The sequence below is a fragment of the Sinocyclocheilus grahami genome, unplaced genomic scaffold, assembly GCF_001515645.1.
Source record: "Sinocyclocheilus grahami isolate Dianchi unplaced genomic scaffold, SAMN03320097.WGS_v1.1 scaffold990.1, whole genome shotgun sequence".
NCBI lineage: Eukaryota > Metazoa > Chordata > Actinopteri > Cypriniformes > Cyprinidae > Sinocyclocheilus > Sinocyclocheilus grahami.
Window position 1 is genome coordinate 12,388 of NW_015506169.1, and position 19,893 is coordinate 32,280.

Genomic DNA, 19,893 nt, shown 5'->3' on the forward strand with positions numbered 1-19,893 from the left:
AAGTTTGATACTTGCAAGTCTTGTCTGTCTGAAAGAGATTCCTGAGATCTTAAGGCCCAAGATCTTGGTTGGTTGATGAGTAAGAACCAGTTTGAGTCAGAGAATCTTGGTGAAATGGAAAGGTCGAGGCCGAAGCCTGGCACAAGCTTAGGGTTTCCGGGTGCGTTTTTCTCACATCCTCTCAGAATACAAACAAACAAACCTTTAAAGCCTGCAAATTTCACGCCTCTCAAGATGGGCTTGTCCAATAAGGAAGTCCGGAATCTCAAGTGGGAGTTCTGAGATACTGGGGCGTTTTTATGGCCCTTAGTTTGAAAGCATGGTAATTTGCATATGAAACTTGGACTAGAACACTAATATGTTGCGTAGGTGTAAACATACAATATACACTTTCAAATAGATCATCCGAATACGAATTCATAGATACTAAACATGGTAGGGTTATATATATGTAAGCTGACAGGAGTGTGTTTCGATTATAAGCCTGCATAACAGTATACAATTTCAAAGACAAAATACACGATGACAATAATATACCCAATGACCTGAAGGATCATGTGTGTTCATTCAAAGAAAGGTTTTCCTATTAATTAATTAGCAAAGAAAAGTCCTTCCCTTGTGGATTTTCCTTATGGGCAAGGAAGTGATTTTCTTCACCTAAATTCCAGGAGGTCGTAAATGTATTGGGTGTCAGGGTTGCCATGGAACCAGGGGCCTGGTCGGCTTCCTGGGGTGTTACAGAGTATTTGTTAAATCTAGCTAACAAAATATATATTGTGTGTTTGAGTGGTCCAGACGCTACATTGGCTTCACATACCATCTTCCAGGCTGGAAGCAAAATGGTTTCAAGACAGCAAACAACAAACCAATTAAACACCAACACCTGTTCCAGGCATGCGACGACACCACAAGTGAACATGATATGATTGTCTACTGGAAGAAAGTGAAAGGACACTCAAAGCATCCTGGTCCAGACAAGGACCTCAACGACCAAACGGATGCCCTAGCCAAAGCAGGTGGACTACACGGCGAGTTATGGTCATTTAAGGTACTGCATTATATATATGCAGACATTTAAGGTACTGCATTATATATATGCATACAGTTCAGTTTACTTTCGGTTTCTCTCAGTGTACGCACTCGAGAGCAATGTACATGCAGTTTTTTTTGGTGGAGGATTTAAGCGTTGAAACCTTGGAAATATATGTCTGTAAGTGCTGTATTATCACTAAACAGTGATTCTATGTACAACGGTTTATTAGAGATTATTGCTGTGTTTTTGTTGTATGCACACTTGATCTTCATTGCAAAAAATTTCTTGGTAAACGGTTTTCAAAAAACACAATGGACCAACACCAGCAGATGACATTGCCCCCCAAATCATCACAGACTGTGGAAACTTAACACTGGACTTTAAGCAACTTTGGCTATGAGCTTCTCCACCCTTCCTCCAGACTCTAGGACCTTGGTTTCCAAATGAAATACAAAACTTGCTCTCATCTGAAAAGAGGACTTTGGCAACAGTCCAGTTCTTCTTCTCCTTAGCCCAGGTAAGATGCCTCTGACATTTTCTGTGGTTCAGGAGTGGCTTAACAAGAGGAATACGACAACTGTAGCCAAATTCCTTGACACGTCTGTGTGTGGTGGCTCTTGATGCCTTGACCCCAGCCTCAGTCCATTCCTTGTGAAGTTCACTCAAATTCTTGAATCGATTTTGCTTGACAATCCTCATAAGGCTGCGGAATTGGTGGGTTTTTGTTAAATGTGAGCCAAAATCATCACAATTAAAAGAACCAAAGACTTAAACTACATTGAATTTATTTACACGAGTTTTAAATACATTTTAAATTTCGTACATAAATTAACTTTTCCATGACGTTCTAATTTATTGAGATGCACCTGTAGAGTTAGAACCGATGAATGTGGTTTACAGGTTTCATAGAAGTAGAATGTGCGCCAATTGAGTCGCTATAGAAACCGAATACTTTAATGGTTGCAGACGAAATAGCTCAACACGAGAGCCAACGCAAATGCAGTGACGAAATAAAACATCATGTTTTAAAGAAGAGTGGCTTCAAATAATTGACCTCAAAAGGAATTCATAAGAATGTTTCATATTATATTATATTATATTATATTATAAAGAATTGTGTTATTCTGCAATATTTTTAATAGAATGTTATTGTTGTAACAGCACTGTAAATAAATGTTTTCTCAGGTAACCTAAAATGTGCATCATTTAGTTACATCAAGGGTCAAATTAAATATAAATAGTAGGGCTGTGTATCACCAGCAAAGTCACGATACGATACTGCACTGAATTTCACCTCAGCAGAATTTAGTAAAACAGCTGTTTATTAAACACTGCATACTATTGTGCAAATTCTAACTATGTGATGTTTTATTAACAAGTTTCGGGAGGAGCGCGCACAGATAATTAACACGGCCAGTTCATCATCAGTAATTACACCATCTATCCAATCAGCTCAAGAGAGAACCTCTATAAATAATCAAAGCAGCCTTACCTCCATTACTCTCTCTCTCTCTCTCTCTATTACAGAATTACACTTTTCTGAGAATAGAATATTAAAGTCGAAATCGCTAAACTGCAAGCTAACCGTTGTTTCCACAGTGGAGAGAGCGTGTGCACAGGGTTGCCAGGTTGACAAAAATAAGTAGCACACTTAGCAGATATTTCCATATTGCACAAGTGGGAAGCTCTGTTTCGAAGATTACGTCTCTTTATATCAGCCAACCCCGGTTATGTTCCTCTGTGGGGAAAGGGACTGTGTCTGCGGCCAGATTAAACCTTGTTGTAGCCTATATATTATGCTCTATTCATTATTTTTTAGAAACCTTGCACTTTTCTACTCCGTTTTAAACTGTGTTCTTGTATTCAAATTAAGCGCAGTCCACTGCAGCGAACGTGCCACAATATCGATACAGGGACAGCTGCATCGATACTCGTATCATCAAATCTCTGACGGTACATCGTCGTATCGATGTATCGAACTCAGCACTAATAAATAGCACATTAAAGTTAAAAGTTGTACACTTTTTTGTGTGTGCTCTGTACGGGTCTGGTATAAAAATGTTTTTCTCAGGTGGACGAAATGTCCGCCCAACATAGAAAAGTTTTGCTCAGGAAGAAACAAAATTAAAGGGAACATTGGTTACAAACCTACATTTACTACTAATGACATCATAACAAGTGAAGCCACCACACCATCTGATTTCAGTGAGTAAACATTACGAGTCATCGAGTCTATCTGTACATTCCTACAATGCAAACGTCCTAAGCATGTAAATACTTTATTTAAGTCAGGACTTTCCCCAACTTATGAAAAGTGTGAGCGAGCTACATGTCCTTCAAATGTCAAAGTGCTCATTCTGAAATCTGAATACAGATTTATGTTTTGTTTTTAAGCGGTGCGCATACTTAATTTACCTTGTACTGTTATTCACTGTGGTTATGTAATTACAAAATATTGTTTTAATTAGGATAGTAAATTAATTTAAATAATTCAGCAGTGGTTTGATTAACAACATATATTTCAAAGTTAATGTCATGGCTTAAACGTTAGTTAAATTAATTTTTAATTAAACAATATATATACAAATTACACTTAATTCCTAGGCAAACTGTCATGCTAATAAAAAACCAAAGAATTTGTGCTGTCCAGCCTGCAGCCCTTTAATTATTATTTCTCAAATTCTCCAAGAGTACGAAGAGGATTCACAACTTCTTCAGAAACATATTGCTGGCTGTAAATTGACTTAAAGACGTGCAATATTATTTCCAAGCATTTATACTGTCCCTCTGAACAAGATGGTGTGTGGTATGCAATTTTTGCTAATAATTTCAGACATATTTAACATTCCCTGCATAATTACATACAGAAATAAATTATGTGTTATGTCAGTTACCTCTGTTGGCAGTGTGCATTAGGGCTGTCAAAATGGCTGAAAAACTAAGTTATATTCAAATTTAAAATGCATAATTTCAGTTAGGGTGAAGAAAAGCTTTTGGCTTCTCTGCTGAGGCTACAAAGAGGGCGCATCAAGCAAAATATTATACACGTTTCTTCAAAGCATAAGATAACATGACTATCTGTGAAAAAAAGTGCATAATGTTTAAAATAATGTTTATAAACCAATTATAATTAATTAAGTTGCTTAAACAACTATAAAAAAACAGCATCATGTATGTATGCATAGTTTAATACAAAGGGCCAAAAGCCAATCACACAGAGTACATTTTTCATTTAAAAAAACGAGTTGCAGTGGGATGGGGAAAAAACCCCGCCATAAAGTCTCGAGATATGTTTTTTTCAAAGTTGAACTTGCATTAATTTTACATGGCTAGAAACCATGCAACCGCATGCATTCTCTTGTGCCAGACGCGAGTGCAATGGTGAAAGATGTCCCTCTAGAAAATGCGTGAAACGTGTTCTGTGTGAACGGCTTGGTTTCAGTTTTGATGTAAACAACATCTTTTCCGCATTGATCTTCTCTTTTCCCGCAGTATTTGTAATTAACAATGCATCTAGTGGCTTTAACTGGATAGGCTAACAAATACATTATAATGCAGTGACATTTACATCGTCATCGCATCTCGTGCGCCACTGATAAGACTGCCTCCTTAACGCACGCCTAAAAATTTGGATTTTTATTTTAAATTCAACGAATATTCGAAATTCAAAAAAAAATTTTGACAGCCCTAGTGTGCAGCTTTATATCACTTATCCTGCACGAATCGACAATAAATATTACAGTTCATTACACTTCACATCTGCCTTAACTTAGCACTACACCTATTTGGTGCAACAGGTATTAATTCTATGCAGGACTTAAGGTGCATTTTACATGCAGCCTAGTCTTATAACCGTCCAGCTGGTGCAGAACAATGAGTTTTTTTACACTTACAGACATTGATGTTGTTAATGTAATTAAAGTTACATCAGCACCCCAACTTACACTCACTCTGTGCTTTACTGTCAAATAAACTAAAGTGAGGCAAATTGCGTATTATTAATAATAACAGCACTTATTTGTGATAAACAATAGTAATATTGCGATTGTTATCAGTTTATGTAATAGTCTGGAGCCCTATATCAATTACCTAAATAGGCTGAAGCACAGCTAATAAAAGTCTGGTAGTGTGTCTGTGCATGTCTAAAGATGTGTGTTTGTGTCAGGTTGAGGTAGACATGAAGCTGGAGTTTGATGAGGATATCAATTACCTAAATAGGCTGAAGCACAGCTAATAAAAGTCTGGTAGTGTGTCTGTGCATGTCTAAAGATGTGTGTTTGTGTCAGGTTGAGGTAGACATGAAGCTGGCTCCAATGAAGGAGAGATTTCCCTCATTTCTCCATCCGGCCTTCCCAATCCAGGAGCCAAACCCAAAGCTCCTCGGGTGAAGAGAGAGAAGAAGGAACCTGGTAACAATAAATACTGGCACTCTGTTTAACTTCAGTTTACTTTCAGATGCGGCTTATGTTTTTAATATTTTTATTTCAGGTGATCCAAGACAAAGGAAGCCAGCAGCTCCTAAAGGTCCAGCTAAGAAAGTGAAGAAGAGGAATCCGTGGTCAGAGGATGATGAAGTTGATAATGATCGGTCCGACAATGAGCTGGATGAAAATGAACCTGTTATTCCCAGAGACACCTCATACAGGAGAGCCTCAGGTGTGTGTGCTTCCATCAACACTTCTGTACTGCTAATGTTTTCGTCATTTAAATCAGGTTTGGTGATATGACGGTTCATGTCATGCAACAGTAGGCCGATACAGAATTAGTTTTATTTCACCATATATATATTTGCATGGCTATCAGTGGGCTGGACTGTTATGTACACATGAAGGGTGATGGAAAAAACATATTTGGGTCATTTCGTGGCAACTCAACCAGATACATCTCTAGTATCAACATTATTTGTTCTTCAGACCCACATTTGGTTTCTGACCATTGAAAATGCGTTTAATTACACGATTTACTCCTGGAGCCGTATTGAGATCCCAATATCTCTGAATCATATAGGGCCTTAAAAATGAAGATGCCAAAAGGAATGTCTGTTAAGACCCTAAAAAGTCTAAAAGGGCATTAAGACTAATTAATACATGAATACTTCTTGAGTTATGGGCATACAAACTTTGGAGAAAAAAACTTGAAAAGTGCTGTTTCCCAATTTTTTAATTGAACCCATGGTTGCACATAATGCAACGAAGACAACTAAAGTCAACATATTTTACTAACAGACCAACCAATTTCTGTGTAAATGTAACATTATGATACTGCAATCTTTCTGAAGTCATTTTAACCCCCTGAAATTTGGCTCTAAATCTCAGGTGAAAATGGCCATTTTGACCACCCTCTACAAAATAATGTATTACTCAGTAAATATTCATCCATAGCATTTAATATTTTGGCTTTCATGTTTATCTTTCTTCGGGAAAAAATATTAGCAAATTCAAAAAACAATGAGCCAGGGAAGTTTCTGAAATTTGGTTGATTTGACATGGAATGACCCATTCAACATCTATGCAAGAAGTAATTGACCAGCTCCTGAAAGATTGAGTTTTTGAAAATAGTGCAGAGGGGGTAGTGTATATGTGATTTTGTTACTAATTTTTAGATTGAGTATTTTGCAACAAAAGTAATGTACTCATATCGTGTTAAAATGACGCTTCACAAATGTATAACCTGAAATGTGTTGTGTTGTTTCACAGCTGTGAAGGCCAAGTACACGTTTGACTTCTCTGAGGAGGAGGAAGAGGAGGACGGTGATGAAGAACAGGAGAATGATGCTTCAGCGTCACCTGTTCGCTCCAGTAAAGACACAGAGCAACACAACGACGATGAAGATGATGACGATGACATTTCCCCTCCAATAACAACATTTACTAATTTGTATGTTGTATATATATTCACGTTTGGGTGAATCTCTCAAAGCCTGTCACAAACATTTTAGGTTCATATTTCAGAAATTGCATTTTTTTGAGTAAACAAAATAAGACCATTAAGAGCTTTGCATTGTGACATTAGTTTAATGACAAGCAAACACATTTATTTTTACTGTAATGCAATATAAATACTTCATAAAAATCTGTACTGTAAAAATTCAACTCATTAAGTCAAAATTCTATAGTGCTTTATACAATACAGATTGTTTACTTTTACTATTTAAATGTAAAATTTTACTATGCATTTATAGGTAACACTTTATTTTAAGGTGTTCTTGTTACAGTGTAATTATACATTTAAGTACTGAGTAATATTCATTAACTACATGTACTTACTATATGGTTAGGGTTTGGCTTAGGGTTACTTGCATGTAATTATGCATAATTTATTATTATTATAATAGTAAGTACATGTTACGTGTACCAAGGACACCTTAAAATAAAGTTTTACCCATTTATAAGTTGGTCTACCTTTATGCTGATTTAAATAAAAATATAATCGTATTAATATTAGTAATTGTTTTAATATAATTTGAAGAACAAATGTAATTTTACAATAATGATAACCTGGATAACAGGAATTTGAGAATAATGAAAATTGTGTGTTTTTGATAGGTTTTGATAGATCCACCCATTTAGAAACTATGTAGTATGCATTTACTCTTATGCTGAAGGTGACAATTAAATACGAATGCAGCTCATTTCAGTTTTAATGAATTCATGTTCAGGTCCACTTCACCAGCGAAGAAGAAGGATCCAGAGACGGTGTTGTCATCTAAAGCTACCTTTGCTGACAAGAGCAGCGATGACGGTATGTGTCCAGTGGTGGTTTATCATGTCTCTGCCAACAAGCAACTACAGTAAACATATGAGTACATGTGTTAATAATGTGGGTTTGTTCATCAGATGTGAAGTCAGACAGCGATGATGACAGGGGTCCAGTGTTCTCATCATATTCCAGCAGTTCTGCTTTTGACAAACCTCCAGCTAAAAAAGGTACAACATGAAAGTGAAAAGTCAACATGAACTCAAAATGTTAATTTATGTGTTCTACATGTTATTGTGAACAACTCATCAGTGGCAAAGAAAAATTCAGTAGGATATATCAGTTTACATTTCCAAACATTCATTTTGCCATTAATTGGTAATAAATCCAGTGAGATTCTTGTTTGCTCCACACAGAGATCTGATCTGATCATCATCAGTCTGTCTGGAGTGACATGAAGAAACAGAAGAAACTGAGACAGACTCAATCCAGAAGAACTGTGTCTCCAAGACGCTTCAAGAAACCTACCTGCAAAGCTACAGAACTGTTCAAAGTTTTAGGCACTTGTGTAAAAATGCTGTAAAATGAGGATGCTGTCAAAAATAGATTTTCTTTATCAATTAACTTCTATTAACTAAATTAAATCAACATTTGGTGTGAGCATCCTATGTGTTTAAAGCAGCTTTATGTGCACATGTGCATCGTTTTTAGGGAGCTTTGCAGGTAGGTTTCTTGAAGTGTCTTGGAGACACAGTTCTTCTGGATTGAGTCTGTCTCAGTTTCTTCTGTTTCTTTATGTCACTCCAAACAGACTGATGATGATCAGATCAGGTCTCTGTGTGGAGCAAACTAGAATCTCACTGGATTATTACAATTAATGACAAAATTAATGTTTGGAAATGTAAACTGATATTGATTTAAATAAAAATATAATCGTATTAATATTAGTAATTGTTTTAATATAATTTGAAGAACAAATGTAATTTTACAATAATGATAACCTGGATAACAGGAATTTGAGAATAATGAAAATTGTGTGTTTTTGATAGGTTTTGATAGATCCACCCATTTAGAAACTATGTAGTATGCATTTACTCTTATGCTGAAGGTGACAATTAAATACGAATGCAGCTCATTTCAGTTTTAATGAATCCATGTTCAGGTCCACTTCACCAGCGAAGAAGAAGGATCCAGAGACGGTGTTGTCATCTAAAGCTACCTTTGCTGACAAGAGCAGCGATGACGGTATGTGTCCAGTGGTGGTTTATCATGTCTCTGCCAACAAGCAACTACAGTAAACATATGAGTACATGTGTTAATAATGTGGGTTTGTTCATCAGCTGTGAAGTCAGACAGCGATGATGACAGGGGTCCAGTGTTCTCATCATATTCCAGCAGTTCTGCTTTTGACAAACCTCCAGCTAAAAAAGGTACAACATGAAAGTGAAAAGTCAACATGAACTCAAAATGTTAATTTATGTGTTCTACATGTTATTGTGAACAACTCATCAGTGGCAAAGAAAAATTCAGTAGGATATATCAGTTTACATTTCCAAACATTCATTTTGCCATTAATTGGTAATAAATCCAGTGAGATTCTTGTTTGCTCCACACAGAGATCTGATCTGATCATCATCAGTCTGTCTGGAGTGACATGAAGAAACAGAAGAAACTGAGACAGACTCAATCCAGAAGAACTGTGTCTCCAAGACGCTTCAAGAAACCTACCTGCAAAGCTACAGAACTGTTACAAGTATTCTAATTTGTTGAGATAGTGAATTGGTGGGTTTTTGTTAAATGTGAGCCAAAATCATCACAATTAAAAGAACCAAAGACTTAAACTACTTCAGTCTGTGTGAATAGAATTTATTTAATACACGAGTTTCACAATTTGAGTTGAATTACTGAAATAAATGAACTTTTCCACAACATTCTAATTTATTGAGATGCACCTGTAGTTCAGTCTATAATTCTTCTTAGGGTTTTATAGCACCATTAGTTTCTATCTGTTAAATTATGACACCGGGTGAGCGTGATTTGACCAAGTAGAACATGTTCCTAGATCAACATCCTTGTTGATCCTGGAACATCATTCCAATCAACCAATCAGAATTGAGAGATAACTTTTCAGGAAATGTCAGTTTTAGGCTTACAACCAGGATTAGGTGCTTCTACATCCTTGTTAATCAGCTATCATTTCCCTCTGATTTTAGGAATAAATTATGGGCAAAGTTATGTTTAGGGGTGGGGATTGGGTTAAGTCTGTATTTTTGGACAGTAATGTTGATCCAGGATCAACAAAAGATGTTAATCCAGGAACATGTCTTACTTGGCAAAATTACGGCGACCATGACACTGAATCATGTGTAGAAGTCTGTATCAGTGCTCTGCAATGTCCATGCCCAAGGAACAGTCTGCAGGAGAATCAACAGCTGCCCAGATGAGAAGAGCAATCACAAGATCTGTGACTCACCTACAACCCTTATGATAGTTTCTTATGATTGGAACTTAGTGTCTCCAAAGAAACTCCCAATGCAATTCTCCCAGGCCCTGATCTGTCCACTCCTCAATACTCAACCTAATCTGATCCAGGTCTGTATGGCAATATCTCACCCAAAATGGGGCCAACACTTATGGTCGAATGTGGCTAAATGTGCCATTTCTCAACCACAGATCCACACATCCAATGCCTATAGCCAAATTCGGCAATGAATACTTGGTGAGCTGCTGCCAGTATAATACAGCCTTGTACGGCTTACTTGGTGAGCCGACACTTAGCCGCAATTGGCCAGATTTGTTCCCGAAACAATCTTTGAAACAGGACAGTGTTATGGAGGTATCTATTAGTAAAGCAGAAAATAAATAAATAATACTGATTAGTACCATGAAAGCCTGGAAAAAGGAATGGGATAAAGGACATAAAATAAAACAAGTGGGAAAATGGAATTAGCAGGAAGAAACTCCAAAGAGCAAAAAGTAGGATGAGATTAGGACGCATTGGATTAAATAAAAGAATGCATTTATTAAGAAAGCATCTATCAGACATGTATGATTGTGCAGTAGAAGGAGAGCCCGTAATTTGTTGCTTAGTTATTAATAACAAAGGACAAAGTTAAAAGAAAGAATTACACTAAAACTAAAATACAAAATTACAACAAATATACAAAGCTCTGGCCTACAGTCCAGTACAATAGGTGGCATAAATATACTTAGGGTAGGCTTGTTTGAGATGCACCTTGCCTGAAATGAAGGCGAGAGTAGGCGGCTGCAGTGAGGGGAGGAGTGAAATAAACGCAGTCAAAACGGACAGTTCTGACCTCTCGAAGTGGAACAGATACGTGATCGAGGCCGGATATCGCGTTATTCTCGCTCATGTGCTGCTGATAAACATGATATAATTTCCATTCTGTTGCTGAATATGAAAATAAACATGATGAACAACACACTCAAAGTGCTTGCTATTTAATTCCATATGAAAGGCATATTTATCTTCCATTTTTACTTTAATACAAACATTTTAGAAACTGTTTTTTTTTCAAAAGTCCAAGTGGCCACTATTGTGATGTAATTATTCATACTTTTATTCATTTACTTTTATTAGCTGTGACTAATAACTATAACTATATATATATAGCTTTTATTGGTGTAACCACAGGTTAATTTAGTCAAATTACACTTTTTTTACATACCAAAAAAAAACACTTTCAAAGCGTATAATAAATTAGACCTAGTTTCACACACTAACAAACAACCCTTAACCGTCCAGAAACCGATTCGTTCGACTGAATGACCCGAGAAGCGATCATGTGTCAGAAGTGAAAGTGAAAGAAGGAACTTCTGCAGTTTTGGGCGTTAAAAGCGCTGACGCACCGACTCTTTGTGTAAAGCGTGGAGAGTAAACGTTCAGACTGAGAGTAGACTGATTGTTAGAGCTATAACATTAGATATCATACAGTGTGCAGGTGAAAGATGCTAAACATATCGACAAAGACGCCGACCGGAGGATTCTCTTTTGAGAACACACGCAGGTGAGACATCGTTAGGTAATGACAACGTGATCAAGACATAAAAAACAATTTACAATGATTGCTAAGTAGCCTACTAATATTCTTGCTGTTATGTTTGTGATGATATGCTTTCACAGAAATGCTGTTCTTGAAGCAAACTTGTCAGAGAAAGGTTACAGTGCTCCAAACGCCAGGAAGACGGGCACCACCATCGCCGGCCTAATATTTAAAGTCTGTTTTATCAAAGCACCGGGTAACACTTTAGAATAATGGTCCGTTGTTAACAAGTAACTATGCAGGAAGTAATAGGTAGTACTACATTAACACTTAACTTAATACTATTAACTAATAGAGAAGCAAGACTAACTAAGCAGTAAGTTGTAGCAAATTTAGGACAAAGGTAGTTACTTATTAGATATTTGATCATTACTAAAAAATATATCCTCATTGAGAACTACTTGCGAACTATGACCAGTTAATAAAGAATAACCAATTAATTACTAATCACAACAGTAACGTCTTGAAAGTGAACAATTGGGTTCTTTGTGGAAACTAATTTATGAATATGATATCCCCCAAATAAGTCGGCTACAGGTTGAAATTGTGACTACTACTCTTACCAAAGGATGTATGTTCTCTGTTTATTTAAAACAAAAACATAAAATAATAATAAAAATAATTCATTTAAAAATGTTAATAATTAGGAAGTGATTGAATTAGTTCACAATTATGAGCTCTAGTTTGTGTCAGTTCAGTATCAATGTATCCCACTCCAAAAGACCTACTGGTAAAATATCACTAGTGCCTCACACAAATGTATGTGTCAGATATAAAATATGTTAAATAACTTATTAATTTACTTGTGAGTAATTACTGAGGTGTTAACATGTTTTTCACTTTAAAATAATAGTCCATATCACTAGTAGTTCCTGCAGGCTGACAAGGTAACGCTTGAGTAATTAGTGAGAGGCTAATGTATTTTTCACTTTAAAGCTAAAGTGCTACTAAGGAACTACTAGTGATATGGACCATTATTTTAAAGTGAAAAACATGTTAACACCTCAGTAATTACTCACAAGTAAATTAATAAGTTATTTAACATATTTTATATCTGACATACTGTACAGTCATACATTTGTGTGAAGCACTAGTGATATTTTACCAGTAGGTCTTTTGGAGTGGGATACATTGATACTGAACTGACACGAAGCAGAGATCATAATTGTGAACTAATTCAATCATGAGCTTGTCAGCATCACTTCTTAATTATTAACATTTTTAAGTGAATTTTCATTTTTATTATTATTCTATGTTTAAGTTTGAACATCCATCCTTTGGTAAGAGTAGTAGTCACAATTTTAAAATGTAGCCGACTTATTTGGGGGATATCAAATTAATAAATTAGTTACCACAAATTACCACGAAGAACCCAATTGTTCACTTTTAAGACATTACTGTTGTGATTAGTAATTAATTGGTTATTTTTTATTAATTGGTCATAGTTCACAAGTAGTTCTCAATGAGGATATTTTTATTAAATAATGATCAAATATCTAATAAGGAACTACCTTTGTCCTAAATGTGCTTCTACTTACTGCTTAGTTAATCTTGCTTCTCTATTAGTTAATAGTATTAAGTTAAGTGTTAATGTAGTACTACCTATTACTTCCTGCATAGTTACTTGTTAACAACGGACCATTATTCTAAAATGTTACCAAGCACCGATTAAATATTTAACTAAACCTAAGTACATACACATGTCATCAATCATTCTATCATTCTTCAGTCATTCTATATTTGTAATTTTATGGTGTAACCTGCTGAGGTGGAGAAAATCAAAATAAAGTGAGGGGGAAAAAATTAACTATATATGAAGTTTATGCTATCGATTGATTGTAAATAAACACTGCAATATTAAATTAATTCAATGGTGTGTAATATTTGATTGAAAGAAATAAAAAATAAAATGTATTTTCTTTTATAGGATGGAGTTATTTTAGGTGCAGACACCAGAGCCACGGATGATATGGTCGTAGCTGATAAAAACTGCATGAAAATCCATTACATAGCTCCCAAAATCTAGTAAGTCAGTTCCTTGGTTGCTCATCATTAGAGTTCAAGTCTCTGTCTAAACCTTTCTTTACATTGCCTGTTATTGTTTCCTCTCTCCACTAAAGTTGCTGCGGTGCAGGTGTTGCGGCAGATGCTGAGGTCACTACTCAGATGATGTCATCAAACGTGGAACTGCACTCACTCAGCACAGGGCGGCCTCCTCTTGTCGCCATGGTGACCCGACAGCTCAAACAGATGCTGTTTAGGTGAAGGAGGTTTGCCATATAGTTCAGTTCTTTTGATTGGATGATTGATACATCATTCTGTCTTTAAATTATTGCTTTCTAGTTAACTGATAATATGTGACCCTGGACCACAAAACCAGTCATATGTAGCACAGGTATATTTGTAGCAATAGCCAACAATACATTGTATGGGACAAAATTATTGAAGTTTCTTTTATGGCAAAAATCATTAGGATATTAAGTAAAGATCGTGTTCCATGAAGATATTTTGTACATTTCCTACTGTAAATATATCAAAACTTAATTTTTGATTAGTAATATGCATTACTAAGAACTTCATTTGGGCAACTTTAAATGCAATTTTCTCAATATTTAGATTTTTTTGCACCCTCAGATTCCAGATTTTCAAATAGTTGTATCTTGGCCAAATATTATCCTATGCATCAAATGGAAAGCTTATTTATTCAGCTTTCATTTAATGTACAAATCTCAGTTTAAAAAAAATTACCATTATGACTGGTTTTGTGGTCCAGGGTCACATATTTGTTTATCTTGAAGGACTACTTCAGAATAGTTTTAGGACTAGGACTGATTGTTTCCCATTGTTGTAGGTATCAGGGGCACATTGGTTCTTCTCTAATTGTGGGAGGTGTGGATGTTAACGGCCCACAGCTCTTTAGCATCTACCCTCATGGTTCCTATGATAAGCTGCCTTTTCTTACCATGGGTACAGTTGCTTTTTCCTTACCTCCTTTCCTTGAACGAAATCAATCTAGCAAAATGCTCATCTTTAAAATAAAAAAACACTGTTTTCACCACCTGCCCTTATTGAGCAAAAACATATATTTCAGGGTCTGGAGCAGCTTCTGCCATTTCTGTATTTGAGGATCGTTACAAGCCAAACATGGAGGTCAGACAACATTCTTATTAATATTTGCACACATGGTATTGCATATTTGTTGTTATTGTAGTTGTAATCAAGGGGATATGTGGACTGATATCACATTAAAAAATATTGAAAAAATATAAAAACATTCTATGTATTTTAAAATTGATTTCTAAGCATGTTTTAATTGTTCTGCATGGAACACGGAAAAAGAGATTTTGAATAATGTTCACAATGATTGCATATAATGACAGTGGAGCCATTTAAGCTAAAAAATGACAAAAAATCACCATAAAGTATCCTAAAATGTAATCCATATGACCTGTGTGCAGTATTGAAGTCAGCTTTGTGTAAGGAACAGACTATTTGTTATTCGCTGATATCTTCCCCTCGGCCATACTGTGGCTTTAAAAACGCATTTGCACTATATATGTAAACTTGCCACAGCGTGTCCAGTCACATGGCACATGAGAGCCAGTTGTATTCAGTAACCTGACACTTTGTGTCTACAAGCGAATTATGAAAATGCGAATATGACAGAATGTACTGAAAAAGCTGTAATAGCTTTCTATTGTTAGTGGCCTTGGTTCTGGTATTTTCCTATTCATTTCATTCATTTTATATATATATATATATATATATATTCAACTATGTCTGAAATCTTGAACTTGAAACTTGAATCTGAAGAATATAAAAGTCTAGTAAAACGACATAAGTAAAAGTATGTGTTTTTTATTTGAAATTAACTATCCACTGAATAATTGTGAATAACGGTGAATACAATATAAAACTACTGATTTACAGTATATTTATGATAAACATATTTTAAAATATTTTTCCCCCAAAGCCTTTATATATGGGGGAAAAATATGCATACTTACATACACACATATGTATATTATTCCCGATGTCTATTATATATTATATAAATAAATAAATATTCAATCAATCAATCAATTAAAACAAAACAAAACAAATAATTATTCTTTGACCCAATTTTTGTCCTGAATGTGCTTTTTTTAATCCCACTTCTAAAACTCATGTTCTATATTTGTTCTTTCCAAACCCACTTCTACATAAACCCTTTGGAATGAAAAGATGGAGGAAGCAAAGCAGCTGGTGAGAGATGCCATCACCGCAGGCATCTTCTGTGATCTGGGTTCCGGCAGCAATGTGGACCTGTGTGTGATCACAGACAAAACTGTGGATTATCTGAGAGCATATGACCAGCCTGTTCAGAAAGGAATGAGGTGAGATATATAGACTATCATCAGAATTTTTTCCATATACACATTGTCCTGGGATTGGGGGGTGGGGTGTGCATTTCAGAAAGCAGAGTCAAATTGCCGTCACATAAACCACAAACTCGTGGTCTTTCTGAAGGCCAATTCACACCACACTGAAAAACACCAACAAACAAGTTGGCCAACAAAACGCTGACAAACGCTGATTGAATGTTCACTTGGGTGAAAACAAACCCCGACCAATTCCAACAGACGCCGACAGGGTAACACACTGATCAGACAAAACCCAACAAACTTTTGGACGTACTTTTGTAGGCCAACCCTGAAGTTAGCATCACCCTGGTTCCAATTACAAAAACCCAATAGTATTTTTCTGTTGGCTTTTGGATTACTGCAGAAAATAAGCTCTGTGACCAACAAAAAAAAATTATTTTGTCATACGAGCGTCACCATCACTCTTTCAGTTTTTTAAAAACATTTTCTCTGAAATTTTGACTTGTAATTGTTTGCAAGAGCATGATAATAAACACAGTGAGGCTGTGAAAGAAAGTTTTCCTGTTCAGCGTAATATTTAATGTGCATGACAAGCTCTAGTCCCATGTAACCACTTGTTAACAACCACCTTTTTCAAGAAAAGTAAAAGCTTTTTAAAAAATCACAAAGTGGTATTATTGATATATTTCTTGTCATAGAATACAATTTGAAAATACATAAAGGCATTTTTTTAGGCATTTAACCAAAAACACATTTAGAAAGCCCATTGACTTTGAGATAATGGAACCAGAAGTGCTAAGATGCTAATTTGTTTCCGGGGTTTGGCCTACAAAAACACATCATCCCTGCAGCACTCTATTTGTGTACTTTGCACTATTCTGTGACATTTTTGTATAAATAGTGTGTTCTCACTGCAAAATCCAAAGAGAAAAAGTGCACTTCAAAATTGTAACTTGGTTGATTTTGTTTTACTTATTTAAATGAGAAAATTGAATGAACGCTGGACACTTGCTATGCCCTCAACCATCATAGGTTTAATTGCATACAAGAGGAGGAGGCACTTTCAGATGCTGGATAACAAAAATAACCTTATAAAATTCATACTTTCTGGATTATACCCCTGATCAACTCTCATCCAGCACTATAACCAAAAATTGAAATTGTTGTTCAATACAAAACTGCCATGGTCTTATAATAACCTTCTGAGTTTACAGATATAGATATGTTTGAATAAAATATCTTAAGACTCAACTAAATATTCTCTCTTTCTTCCAATGATCCAGGGAGGGTATGTACAGATACAAGCCAGGTACTACTGCTGTGCTCACAAAAACAGTGACTCCATTAACACTGGATGTTGTGGATGAATCTGTCCAAGTGATGGATACAGAATGAGACATGAAGTACATTCTTTGCTTCACTCATTGGAAAATATGAGGGATACTGTATGTGTGTAGTTTAAAAATTGAGATTAAGGAACGAAAAGAGTATTTTTCCTTTGTGGTTTGAAAATGTTTTGTACCTTTCCCCTGTATTCAGTCATTTGCATTTGAGCTGCTCAAAACTGTTTTGCAAACATTGTAAAATATTGAAGAGACCTGTCGGATGCTGAATGAGACATTTCCTTACACCTGTCATTAACCTATCAGATAAAAGATGTTTGTGTAATTTTACAGTTCATTTAATAAAGTTTACATTTCTTTAAACTAACTGAGCTAAATATTCACATTCACATTGATGAATATTAACCAATAAAAGGTTTTATAGTTTCATAAAATTTTTATAGCCACATATTTCAACATGATGGGAAATGTCCCATTGTGTTATTCCCAATTTGAAACAACACTTAACCCATTTAATACCATTTTCTCCAGCTACTGTAAGTGAATTAAATTCAAATTTATTTATTTATATAGCGCTTTTTACAATACAAATCGTTGCAAAGCCCATTGAATTAATTATTATAAAGTTATTTATATATTGAAGAAGTTATTATATCTATTATTTTTAAGTTAGTGAAAGCATGAGATTTATTTTTGGTCACAGTTGTTACCAGTAGGAAGCTTAAAATCAGTCAAGATTCTCAGCAACCTGTGTGTGATGAGTTAAAAGAGAGTGACTCTGATCTGTTTTTTCTTTCTTTTAAAAAAATAATAATTTAATAATATTCAATCATTTAATTACTCCATTTAGTCATATAATAATTTATAAATGTTATTAACTTTATTTTTGTTAATTTATTAACTTATTTACAGTACTTTCACATTTTCTTATTGTTATTGAATTGAATTGTGTTAGTTCAGGGGATTTTTGTCTTTATAAGTAGAAGATTGTCTTCATTTTAAGGCTTTTAAAGGGGTCATATGATGCGATTTCAATTTTTTACAAGCTCTTGGTGCATAAAGAAGATTTGTAAAGTTGCAAAGACTAAAGTCTCAAATCCAAAGAGATATTCTTTATAAAAGTTAAGAGTCAACCACGCCTACCTAAAACAGCTCGTTCTAACACCCCCCCACATATCTACATCACTATGTGGAAATATTAGCATAATGCCGCCCAAATGTGCACGCAAAGACAGAAGGCATGGTTTCAGGAACAGCAGTCGTGTTGAAGCAGCCATGTCAGGGAGACACTGTGTTTCAGTGCTAAAGCAAAAGCACTTTATTTGGCCTTTCGGAAGTAGATGCAATTAGGAATTAGTGTTGCTTTCGTCAACGAAAATTATGACTAAATATCGTCGTCAACGAACCTTTATCACGTGACGAAAACGAGACGAGACGCAACGTAAATGCTGGTCATGTGACGATGCCTAAAATAAAAACTATGCTAAAATGTCTCTTCATTTTCGTTGACCAAAACGAGACGAAATGAAATGTTATAACGTTATTTCGTCTCGTTTAGTCGCGTTATTATTATTATTTTGCAGTATTTCTGTTTCCTGTGTCTCACTTCAGGGGCTGCATCAGGTCGCACTGCACCGAAAATTAGTTCACCGCTCAGGTTTCACGTGGTGTGACACTCTGCGTATTATCCCGCTCTATGCGTGTGTGTGCTCCACTCAGTCGCTCACGGCTCATGTGAGTGCTCCACTCATATACCGTTCATGCTCATCGGAACAGCAAAGTCCACTCAAAAATCAAGCTGACAGGAAACATCGATGTAGTACAGTATTGTTTGTGTTTGCAATAGCCCTACTGTGTTGAAACAAGGTGTGGTAAATGGGCAACTCTGGTAACGTTGCCCTCTCATTCATTGATCTGCTAACCGTTATGCTCATGTGTCCTCTGATAATAATAGCTTTCTAGGATTAAAAAAATCTCTTAATAGCCCTACTGTGTGTTAGACCTACCTGAAAAACTAAAAAGCAATTTATTTCATTTGTAGGCCTATCGTGATTTTTTTTATTTGTGATATCATTTGTAATTTCTTTATTTGTTCTTATTTTATTATTAACTGCTTAGCCTCCTTGTCATTTTTAATTCAATTCAAAGTTTTAAATCAAGTTATCTCATGCTACTGCAACAAAATTACCAAACTGTAAAATAAAAAATACACTGAGTGAGCAAAACTTTATTTAATTACCATTATAACTAGCTATCTCACAATGTTTACATATGAATAAAAGCCTAAATTAAAATCTGTCATATAAATTGGTCTCTTCATTAGAAATTAGCCTACTGATTGCCACCATTGATAGACACATTTTTTTTATAATATTAAAAATATCTGTATGACA

At 35.3% G+C, this 19,893-nt stretch overlaps 1 protein-coding gene and 2 long non-coding RNA genes across 3 annotated transcripts; 2 read left to right on the plus strand and 1 right to left on the minus strand.

Moving 5' to 3' along the window:
- Positions 1-3,088: 3,088 nt before the first annotated feature.
- On the minus strand, positions 3,089-16,912 carry LOC107565230 (uncharacterized). Its single transcript, XR_001606341.1, has 3 exons — positions 16,901-16,912; positions 10,308-10,312; positions 3,089-3,181 (listed from the first exon to the last, which is right to left on the minus strand). It is a non-coding gene; the product is annotated as an uncharacterized lncRNA (long non-coding RNA).
- Positions 5,611-8,092, plus strand: LOC107565229 (uncharacterized). The gene is made up of 4 exons (XR_001606340.1): positions 5,611-5,689; positions 6,730-6,910; positions 7,692-7,774; positions 7,870-8,092. It is a non-coding gene; the product is annotated as an uncharacterized lncRNA (long non-coding RNA).
- LOC107565228 (proteasome subunit beta type-7-like) lies at positions 11,551-17,857 on the plus strand. The gene is made up of 8 exons (XM_016250446.1): positions 11,551-11,757; positions 11,874-11,967; positions 13,721-13,818; positions 13,914-14,054; positions 14,645-14,760; positions 14,885-14,943; positions 16,018-16,169; positions 17,441-17,857. The coding sequence occupies exons 1-8, from the start codon at positions 11,699-11,701 to the stop codon at positions 17,550-17,552; spliced, it is 831 nt and encodes a 276-aa protein (XP_016105932.1). The 5' UTR covers positions 11,551-11,698; the 3' UTR covers positions 17,553-17,857.
- The last annotated feature ends 2,036 nt before the right edge of the window (positions 17,858-19,893 follow it).

What these genes read in the sequence shown, in the direction of transcription:
- LOC107565228 (XM_016250446.1), top strand. Translation starts at nt 11,699, where the DNA reads ATGCTAAACATATCGACAAAGACGCCGACCGGAGGATTCTCTTTTGAG. An exon ending in TCTTTTGAGAACACACGCAG is followed by an intron (nt 11,758 to 11,873) that starts GTGAGACATCGT and finishes ATGCTTTCACAG; the next exon opens with AAATGCTGTTCTTGAAGCAA. An exon ending in CTCAAACAGATGCTGTTTAG is followed by an intron (nt 14,055 to 14,644) that starts GTGAAGGAGGTT and finishes CCATTGTTGTAG; the next exon opens with GTATCAGGGGCACATTGGTT.